Source organism: Lolium rigidum, chromosome 5, assembly GCF_022539505.1.
Source record: "Lolium rigidum isolate FL_2022 chromosome 5, APGP_CSIRO_Lrig_0.1, whole genome shotgun sequence".
NCBI classification, from domain to species: Eukaryota; Viridiplantae; Streptophyta; class Magnoliopsida; order Poales; family Poaceae; genus Lolium; species Lolium rigidum.
In genome coordinates, this window is record NC_061512.1 from 107994649 (window position 1) to 108006081 (window position 11433).

At 50.1% G+C, this 11433-nt stretch overlaps 1 protein-coding gene across 1 annotated transcript; it reads left to right on the plus strand.

The window, feature by feature from the left end:
* The first annotated feature begins 6354 nt into the window (after positions 1-6354).
* On the plus strand, positions 6355-7219 carry LOC124654684. The gene has a single exon (XM_047193680.1). The coding sequence runs from the start codon at positions 6442-6444 to the stop codon at positions 7036-7038; it is 597 nt and encodes a 198-aa protein (XP_047049636.1). The 5' UTR covers positions 6355-6441; the 3' UTR covers positions 7039-7219.
* The last annotated feature ends 4214 nt before the right edge of the window (positions 7220-11433 follow it).

Consider the following 11433-nt stretch of genomic DNA (forward strand, 5'->3'; position numbering starts at 1 on the left):
GGAGGAATAAACTACTTTAATAACACATCACTAGAGTAGCACATAGATGAATTGTGATACAAAACTCATATGAATCTCAATCATGTAAAGCAGCTCATGAGATCATTGTATTGAAGTACATGGAGAGAGATTAACCACATAGCTACCGGTACAGCCCCGAGCCTTGATGGAGAACTACTCCCTCCTCATGGGAGCAGCAGCGGTGATGAAGATGGCGGTGGAGATGGCAGCGGTGTCGATGGAGAAGCCTTCCGGGGGCACTTCCCCGCTCCGGCAGGGTGCCGGAACAGAGACCCCTGTCCCCCAGATCTTGGCTTCGCGATGGCGGCGGCTCTGGAAGGTTTTCCGTATCGTGGTTTTTCGCCTCAGGGTTTTCGATCCAGGGGCTTTATATAGGCGAAGAGGCGGCGCGGGAGGGCTGACAGGGGGCCACACCATGGGCGGCGCGGCCCCCTCCGGCCGCGCCAGCCTATAGTTTGGTGGGCCTGTGGCCCCCTCCGACCTCTCCGGTGTGTTCTGGATGCTTCCGGGGATTCTAAGATCTTTGGCGTTGATTTCGTCCGATTCCGAGAATATTTCGTTACTAGGATTTCTGAAACCAAAAACAGCAGTAAAACGTGAACTGGCACTTCGGCATCTTGTTAATAGGTTAGTTCCAGAAAATGCACGAATATGACATAAAGTGTGCATAAAACATGTAGATAACATCAATAATGTGGCATGGAACATAAGAAATTATCGATACGTCGGAGACGTATCAAGGGGGTCCATCCTTCGGCCCCTGGATAAGAAGTGGCACACACGAGATATGGCGGATGACGTTTACCGGGTTGAAGTGGATCGGGCGTTACCGGGCTATGAGGATTTGTTTCCTCCTAATCAACCGCATGGTGCCGATGACGATAGCCCATTGAATCTGGCCTCACTGAAGGGTTGGGTACTACTATGGCCGAAGACCCTAATTCGGATCAACACCTACTCGGGGTCGACGGCAAGCAAAGACAAGCACCTTGTGGCGCCACATGTCGGCCGTCCCTCCACGACAGCCCGGCGGCGCCGGTGGTCATCGCCCCACCAGAACGGCCAGCTGCGCCAGAGGTCAGCGCCCCACCACAACAGCCAGCTGCGCCAGAGGCCGAGGAATACGAACGTGAGAACTTCCAATGGGATATTCCTACGTCTTCACAAGTTGTCCATGAGGATGCGCCGGCATTGAAATATGTGTGCTCCAAGAAGCTGTTTGATTCTCAAGAAACGACCGAGGAGGAAAATCCCGAGGAGGTCGCCGGCGCCGCCGTCAAAAATATGCCGAGCCCAAACACACTCCGTGCTACGGCCACTACGGCGATGGATGGTCCAAGCACTACAACCCAAGAAGAGGAAGAGGGCAAATAAGAAGGACGCCAAAGACAAGGCGGCGGCCAAATCCAAGGACAAGGTCCCACTCCTTGACAAGTTGCCAAACAATTGGCGACCTCTCGCATCACTTGGGTGAACCGATGCTGCTCGGAGCATGTCCCGAATAAACTCACCCCGGATATGAGGAGCTTGCATGAGACTGTCGTGCATGTGGAGAACATTCTTCTCAAATCAAAAGATCCCGCTTACCCTCTCTTCGTGGCGAAGGTGCCAACCGGCATGAACTTCGTCGAGAAGTACCCCGCGGACTTGTGCTTCATCCGGTTCAACGACATCTTCAGCATCTATCGCATGCAAGCGCTCCACTTTAGTGTGGTTCGCCTAGTTGCTCTTAGCTTGTCTTCCCGCATTGTTAAGGAGGGGACGCCGACCATCGCGATAATGGACCCCTTCTATATGCGGGAGAGCATCATCCGCAACGCCGGGGATCGCGCGATTGCCACCCAGCAGGTCGAGGATTTCATGCTGGCGAACATTAAAAAGGGCGCCATTCTCATCCCTTACTTCCCCGAGTAAGTAATCACTCGCTAGTCCCCCATCACCATTCTATCCTATATCTCCATTTGAATTTCCAAAGGTTAATCCGTGTGTTTTCCGCAGAGATAAGTTCTGCACCCTCATCGTCGTGCACCCGCAACACTCGCATGCAGTCTATCTCGACTCGGGTAGGGACCGCAAGAAAGACTACACCCACATCAGGGCCCTTCTCAATGATGCTCTCACCGGCTTCGCCAACAAGGCAGGCCCCCTCAAAGTAGAGAGGAAATCCCGAGGAGGCTTGGTCTTAACCCACACAACCAACTTCCCCTGCCTCAGGCAGTCGACGCAAGACAATGGGATGGACGCGTGGTACGCCATCCTTCAGATGCAGGAGTACATAAAGTACGCAGATGACATGTTGCTGCCAGAGAATCTCAGAAACAGGTTTGCAAACATGGCGGATGTCCCCGATAGAGAGACTAGAAAGAACCGGGGTCGCATCCAGCAGTTCATTTGCACGGTAATCCTGCAGGATGTCAACGCTAGGTCCGGCGAGTTCTTCTACGGCTACGGTCTACCACCTAATGACGAGATAGAACTCCGCTTGGAGATGTCGCGTGATGAGAGGCCGTTCAACTCGCTTGAGGGCTGCCGTCCATTCCCCCTAGGCGTACAACCCGATCCTACGACGGGAACACTTGCTAAAGCTTGAACGATATGTCCTTGAACTTCCGTATTGTAATAATTGCTATATATTCCAATAGAATCGACTTGTTGCTTTTATTTAGTTGTATGAATGTGCATGTGAACATGTGTCTATTGTTTCATTTACTTTGCTATATATTTCAAGATTATGGCGTAGATAGCTTAATAATTATTTGCATTACTTGCCTCGTATTTGGAGTTCGCCGATGATTAGAATGTTCGGTCACTCGTACACTCGGGGGTGGAGCCGGTGAGCCTTGGTGCGACGGCCACAAGTATCAATCTCTTGTGCATCCTACCTAGCCTCACCGACTCCATCCCCGGATGTTAATATTTGTTTCGACCGACAAAGTATGAGGCACGCTATTTAATTTGTACTACTTGTCTTTTATTTGAGTTCGCACTTCTTAATTGCATTGGCCGATGATTAAAATGTTCGGTCACTTGTACACTCGGGGTGGGGCCGGTGAGGCTTGGTGTGATGGCCACAAATATCAATCTATTGTGCATCCTACCTAGCCTCACCGACCCCATCCCTGTATGTTATTATTTATTTCGACCAACAAAGTATGAGGCACATGCTATTTAGTTCATACTACTTGTCTCTTATTTGAGTTGGCACTTGTTCATTGCATTGGTACTAACGTTTTACTTGTCTTGTGCATGGAGATGCCGACGACATATGTCGTGTACAAGGGGAGGGTTCCTAGAGTTTACGACGACTGGGAGGACTGTCGGAGACAGGTGCACCGCTTCAGCGGCAACAGCTACAAGGGATACCCCACTAGGGTGGAGGCGGAAGGAAGATACGCCCGTTATCTAGCGGGAGAGATGAGGGACATGAGGAGGAACCGGATGAAGACCATGGCCTTCGTGATGATGGTCATCGTGACCATGTTGTTCATGTTCTATGTGATTGTAGTTTAGGTTAGGAGCTACATTGTGAGGTGTATGACGACACATGTGACGACTACCGAGACTTCTAACTTTATGAAACTTAGTCCTTTGGTGTTGCATATGCACATGTGTTGTATGAATCAACATTCCGGAACGAGACTTGTGTATTTGTGTATTGATACCGAAATGATACTTGACTCTCTATGTGCTTCTCATATTGCATGTGCTCGTTGTACAAATATGAACTGTGTTGTAAATATATACCGCTGTCAAATATGTATTCTAATATGCTGGAAAAAAGCTGAAAAAAGAATTTTCGAATTTATTGCCGGCGCACCTAAATGAGCTACTGCCGGCGCACGTGGCATGCGCCGATGCTGGAAGCACTACTCGCCGGCGCAGCTCGCTGGTGCGCCGGTGGAACTTTTCCTTTGCCGGCGAATCAGCGATGGCGCGCCGGCAGTATCCCTCCTATCGCCGGCGCACTGCCTGGTGCGCCGGCAGTGGCCAGTTATCACCGGCCCGTTCGCACCGGCGGGCTCATGGTGCACCGGCAATGGGCCATTTAGGTTCGCCGGCGGTAGGCCTTTCCCTTGTAGTGTTATATCATCAGGTTTGGTCACCGTAAGATCCATGTATCTATATTATATGAATGGTCATTCAATTTATTTACGCAAGTATATTTGGAAAATGAAGATACCGCTGAAAATTACGATTTTTATTTGATTCTTAAATCTTAAAGTTATTCTAACAAAATAAAACCTTTCTAAATGGAACTGGCAAGGTAGTTCGAAGTGTTGTTTTTGTGAGAAGGACGAAACAATTCAACACTTGTTTTTTGAATGTGCTCATGCCTAGATGGTTTTGTGTATTGTCTACATAACATTTACCATTGCACCTCCAACTAATATAACGAATTTGTTTGGTAATTGGTTATTTGAGCTATGCAAGAAGGATAAAGTTTATATTCGAGTGTGTGTGTGTGTGGGGGGGTGCTTTATTATGGGAAATATGGAATATGAGGAATGATTTTACTTTTAACAAACCGAATACTTCTTCCTTTTTGGAGGTTATCCCGTTGGCAACATATTGGGTCGGTATGTGGTCTTTTCTCCAGCCGGTGGAGCGGAGGGAGGACATGGTTTCGCGGTGCAACCATTTGAACATGGTTTTACGAGATTTGTGCAACCGGTTCGGATGGCGACATGTTAAGAGGATAGATTGCTAAAGTCTTGTTTTCATGGCCTGTCTTTAACTTTTTAGGTGGCTGATACATGCTGAAACACTTTGTGATCCGTGATTTGTACTAAATACTTTGATGAATAATTTAATAAAGGTCATCCTCGATCACACACTCCAACGTTCGAAATGACAAGGTTTATCATAAACCCACAGGTCACCACATTGACCAAAATCAGAGATCCACACTGAGTCTGTCATGTCCTATTCCTCCTCTTGCAGTCTTGCAGCAGCAGCTGATTTAAGTGCTATTGCGGCTTTTTCGTTAGCCTCTTCGTATTCCTCTTCCTTTGGTCGTCACCATCCTCATCTACGGGGCAGTCTTCCAACCCCACCAAATCCACACCGCCGCCAGCTCCGTGATACTTATCGGCCTTGCCCTTACCGTCTTGTTGTTGCGCAAAACCTGCTCTTTTAAACACTATATTTCATAAAAATAATTTGCATATTTACTCCCTTGGTTACGATATTGTGACAAGTTTAATCCTATTTTATGATATCGGTTTTGCTAGAAATCAGGCGCCTGATTTTTATTAACTTTAAGTCGATTTTTTAGCCATCTGATTTGTCTCATGATCTATGCTGATATGGGAAGTGCAAGTGGATTTCAACTGGCATTTCTTAGTTGCACACGAGTTGCAACTCATATTTTCTCAATTACACACGGGTTACAACTAATATTTTTTTAGTTGCATATAGGTTGCAACTGATATTTTATCAGTTGCGCGTGGGTTGCAACTGATATTTTCCTAGTTGCGCATATATTGCAACTTGTATTTTTTCCGGTTGCGCATGGCTGTAATTGGTATTTTCTCACTTGCGTACTAGTTGCAACTGATATTTTCTCAGTTGCGCGTAAGTTGTAACTAATATTTTTTAATTTTTCTCAGTAACATATGTGTTCATATTTTCTCAGTTGCGTATGGGTTGCAACTTGTATTTTCTTAGTTACATATGCAAATTAAATAGCTAAAAAATCAACTTAGACTTAATAAAAATCAGTCGCCTGATATCTAAGGCGCTCCCTTATGATATATGTGGCTTTGTAGTTGCTCGGATGGAAAACGTCCAATTCCATGCGAAGCTGCCACTATTGTTTTCCATAATTTGACATAATGCATAGAATTCGACATAATTTGGAAAAAATGGAAAGATTGTCATAATTATGAAAACCCACCGATATGTACTCGTTAGGTTCTTTGTAATCCACAAATATAATACCTATGATAGTAAAAATATGTGGAACACAAATGTTTGAAGAACAATAGGGAGTACAATTCAAACCGATCCAATCAACTCAAGGCACCACCTGGCTTTCTTTTCCATTCTTGCACAACTTTTTGATTCTTGCACATTACATTGCATTTGTCTGAAGAAAGAATATTGTCCTGCATTATGATTATGGTATCACGTTGTTGACAGCAATGCTCGAGGTCGAGGCATAGACAATGACCTGAGGGCAAGTCAATCGCCAAGTCTCGCTAGGAAGAGATTTTATATTCTGGCTCATTGCCGTGTACACGCGGTTTATGTTTGTTCCCTGATGCTTCCAACGAGCCCCCACACGGCCCAAAGGACGAAATATAAGCGCCCAGGTCATCGGATCCTCTAGTTCATTCGCACGCAATACCCAACGGCTGTCCCTCACCTCCCTCCCTCCTCTACCCGTTGACCCACGGCGACCTCCTCCTCCGGCCAGCCATGTCCAAAGAGAAGTCCTGCTGCGGCAGCCTGTTCACCTTCATCATCGGCGTCGGCTTCGTCATCCTCATCTACTGGGCCATCTTCCAGCCGCACCACATCCGCGCCACGGTCGTCTCCGCCACGCTCACCAACCTCACCGTGGCATCCAACAACGCCACCGTCTCCTACCGCCTCGCCGTCACCCTCGACCTATACAACCCCAGCCTCCGCGTCGGCATCTACTACGACTCCCTCGAACCCGAGCTCCGCGCCCGCGGCGGCGCCTCCCTCGGTGGCCCAGCCACCTCTTCTCCGGCCGAGTTCTTGCAGCGTCGGAAGAGCCGCGACACCGTCAGCCTGGAGTTCGACGGGACCACCGGCGTTGGCGTCCCCAGCGACGTCGCCGGGGAGCTGAAGAGGGAGGCGGGCTCCGGGGCGGTGAGCTTTGAGATGGCGGTGGATGGGCGGGTGCGGTACAGGTTCGCCAGCATCAAGATTCGGCAGAAGCCCAAGATTTGGTGCGCGCTGACGGTAAATGTCAAGCCGGAGGGCAGCAGCAGCGGCAGCGTCGGCGGCGCCCTCGACTCCGCCCACCGCTGCAGCGTCAAGTACTGATCGAAGCTTCGTGTGCACTTCCTCCTCTGGCTGGACTCGTCTCGTTTGGAGATCCCTCGGTGTCCCAGATTCATGTTGGTTTGATTTCTGCAAATATTCGTAGTGTTCGTGGGATGTGTTTGATTGTTCATTTAGGATTGTTTCACTATCATTGAATATTGATTACATTCTTGAGGATTCATTGACGGTTGACTGGATGATTACGACCTTTGAGGATTATTATTGAAGTATAAATGTCCCATTTCGAATTTACAGCCTTGCGCAATGCGCATCATGTTCCTTCCTCCCACGGCCAGTCCTGGATAATTGCCAGACCTTTATAAGATTCAGTTCAAGAACCCAGAGAAAAAACAATTCTGACTCACCGAGTAATGAAAACAGGGATGTGCGCTAGCACTATGGACTCGAATACTTTTTTTAACAACTTAAGCAAACTTTATTCATTGCAAACTAATGTTACATCCTCTAGCAAAAAAATTAAACAGAAGGAGAAGATGTCCTGGCCTCTCTAGCTAGTTCACAGGCCACTACATTTGCATCTCTCCAAACAAGACAAAAAGAGATTTTATTAAATACAAGTTTTACGGTGATTGGTATTTTTTAATAACCGTCTATTCACCTCGATCTGACGGTGATAAATAGATGAAACCAAAATGACGGAACCAAAAAAGTGGGACCGAAACCAAAATTTGTGAGACCGGAACCTCGGATATATTTTGCGAATATTATAAAAGACGAAAGTCCATTTGAGCGGGCGAAGCACCTGATGAGACTACACAAATCTTAAAGTGACAAATAATCGAGCATATATTTGCACAAATCTCAAAGCTACCATCAATTATTCATATCTCTGGATAGAAATATGTAGAGACCTCATCGTCGCTCTTTTAAACATAAGGCTCGAAATGAGCCCGGCGTTGAATTAACGAAGCCATCAACCGGCTAGGAGTTACACCAGAAGTAACAACACACGCGCCACACGCACAAAGAAACCACGCAGAAGACAACACAGATAACGTCGAGCCGAAGCGTCAGCTTGAACCAGGACGAGGGAGCCTTGTCTTCTGCGGCACCGGAGCAATCACGACCATATCCACACCAACACAACCTCCACCGCACCAAGACTGCAACCCATGGGGAACTCAACGACGGGCCGGCCACCTAGTAGAGCTTGCGGAACCAAAGGAGGGGGTCTTGCGGCGACGTCTCCAAGAAGATGAATGGCGCAAGAATGTGTCATCGTCATCGGCAGAAACAAGGTCCTGCAAAGTTTTCACCCAGACCCGAGGGCCACCACCCCTGGAGCTCGGGCTAGGTCCAGACCCAGAACACAGCATCTTCCCATGGCGTTAGGATAAGCACACCGGCAAGAGCTACGACCAGACGCCGCCCTAGCAAAGCCCCCCAAGGCGCTAGGAAGGACATCAGCTACCGCAACAGACCGTGTAAAAGCAGCCATGCCAACGCTGCGAGAGGGGCTGCGACACCAACGCAAGGTCACAGGGTGAACCACAAGACACTACTAGAGAAGCTTGCACAAAGTGAGGACCCTAAAAGGGCAGATTGGGGCGGAGGGACAGAGTCCATCACTTCGAACAAGATAGACATCATCGGGACGCCTTCAACAAGGGAGCGACACCCGCAGATGCCATCGTCACCGGCACATGCCACCACCATGTGCAGCTTTCGCTGAGGTCCAAACCCGATCGAAATACCGGTCGCCATCGCGAGGGCGTAGAGTAGACATCGCAGTAATCACTGTCGCGCCCCCAACCACGGCCGCACTATGAACTAGCCCCGACTAGGTTCATCCGCAGGGTGAAAGCACACGCGGGCTGGCAATGCCCGGCCAGACCCAGATCTAGAAGTCAACGACACTAGAACGGCGGCAACCAGCGACCTCACCAGCCCCAAGCCACCAGCATCTGCACTAGTACGACCAAACTGATTGGAGGGAAACCAGACTACCGCCGCGGGAGTAGCAGCAGTACTGGGCACGCTGCCAACCCGGCAAGCATGCGCCGACCCAGGGACCCATCCCGGATAGCCAGCAAGGACCTCGCCCCCTAGCGACATCCAACTGCCGTAGAACCCCGAGAAAGCAGGACTCCGACGGCAGCGAACCAGGTCGCCGGGTTCAGGCCCGACAGGAGCAAACCCACAAGACAGTGGAGGAGCCACCAGGAGCATCCATGACCACCCGCAACACACGATTGGGCCAGGCCCTAGCAGGCCCAGATCTGGGCCCACAAGCCCAGATCCCGCCGCCGCAGGACATCCCTAGGCGACCAAGCCGCCGATGGACCAGGCGGCGCTGTGCAGGGGAACTACCACGCAACAGCCGTCGGCCCCACGGCCACCCACGGCCGGAGCAACGCCAGGGGCCAGGGCGAGCCCGCCCCGACGAGCCGCCAATGCGCACGGGGGAGAGAGCCCCGCGCCCGAGCCCCAGGGGACCAGGCCCGGCCGGAGCCGCGTCGGCCGGGGCCGAAGCCGGCGCCTTCCACCGCCGCAGGGACGAGCCCGCTCCATCGGGTCGCCACCACAAGCGGGAGAGAGGGAGGCCGCCGCCGCCAGCACCGCCTGGGCTTTGCCCGGCGGCTCCCGCCGGCGGCGGCGACGGGGGAAGGGGGAGGAGAGGGACGCCTGGGCTTGGAGGCGGCGGCGCCCCGGCCGCCCTCGGGGGGGGCGACGGGAGCAGGAGTGGGTTAGGGTCCCTCATCGTCGCTCTCATCCTCCCTCTCTCTCCCGGCGCCTCTCTCACTCTCCCAAGCTCTCTCCCCGCGATCCCCTCGACGAAGGGGAGGGGGCCGTGTCTCTCCTGGCGATCCCCGCGATGAAGGAAGGGAGCGGAGGTGGCGGCGGTGTTTTTCAACCTGGATCGGCACGGTCGGGGACTCAGGGCGGCGACGCAGGGGACGTGGCCGGCGAGCGAAGGAGCGGAAGCGGAAGCGGCGGCGGCATTGGACGTGTCCGGCGAGGGGAGGAGTGGTGGCGACGTTGGTTCAAATCAAACTTCGCGAGGGGAGGATCGGCAGCGGCGTTGGTTGGTTGTTGGCTACCGGAGCTAGGCGAGGATTGAACGGGCGTGCCTAGCCCTGCGCTGGCCTCCTACATCTTGCTCCCCACACCAGCTTGCAAACGCTGGGACGCCATGCTCCCTGCCTCGCTCTGCATGCTCTGGCTATCATCATCCTCAGGCGCGCATGACCGGCGCAAACATGTGTTTGAGGGAATGCCTGTGCGGTACCTCTTTGCTTGGGGTGTCAATGCGTCCTGTTTGAGTGATAATGCACATGTTTTTATTTCAGTTCGTTGTGGAGTTGTTTCAAAGGTATATATACCAATTATTCTTAGCTTTTTCCCGCCTAAATTTTTGTGATTTATTGTTGGTACTAGAGAATAGAAGAGGGCGAGTTTCTGCATCATGTTAGTTTTTCCTATGCTTTTTCGTGTTTCCGCAACTTTTAATTTTGGATCAATATTCTCTGATGATGCTGTTACTGAACGATTAAATATTAATCTCTGTTCAAATTCTTACAGAATGAACTGCAGGGATATAGATGATGTGTGCAACATCTTTGGCAGACCCAACGAGCTCTTTGCTGATGCTGTGGATGAAAAAATGGTTATTGGTATTGCACTCTGTTAACACTGACGCCTACACTGACCGTGGAGTGTTCTGCTATACCATACCATGTATTCCACTACTGTGGAGTGTAGTGCTGCTAACATGACTCTTGAAGTAAGCAGTAATTGACACAGGAATTTTGCTAGCCAGCTCATGGTTACACCACTGAAGAAGTGTTGAAACTAAAGCACACGGTCACAAGGGTAAAAACAACTGAGCATAAATATAGCCGTAACTAAAGAAAATGCTAAGAAGGTCATTCATCTTGTGATGAGACGCCACTAAACTTCACGGTGTTTTGTATGGGCCCATCTTTTTTTTATGGTCTGCGTATGCGTTTTCTGTCGACAAGTCCACCAGTAATCTCAGTGGCAATTTCTTGTTCGACTGTATCGGTAGGAGTGTCAGTTTTTACTTTTCTCAGACATGCACGTTTGTGGTTGGGTTTAGGAGTGCTGGTTTCCATAATTTGTTGTCCGCTATGCGTGAATATGGTTATTGAAGTTATTCCAAATTGTATCACAACAAGCCTGGGTGTGTACCACCGGAAGGATTGGTCATCCACTTATGTCAAGAGGATGTAGATGAAATGGTGCGAGCTCATAAAGATACAAGAAAGTGTGACTTGTAAATTGTGACGAAATATGGTGAAAGCAAGAACTTTAGGTCCAGTGCATCATTTGGGAAACAATTCACTAACCAAAGTTCCAACAGTTTTAGCAAGCATAGAAGAATCAAAGAGAAGCACTGCCACAGGGTAAACA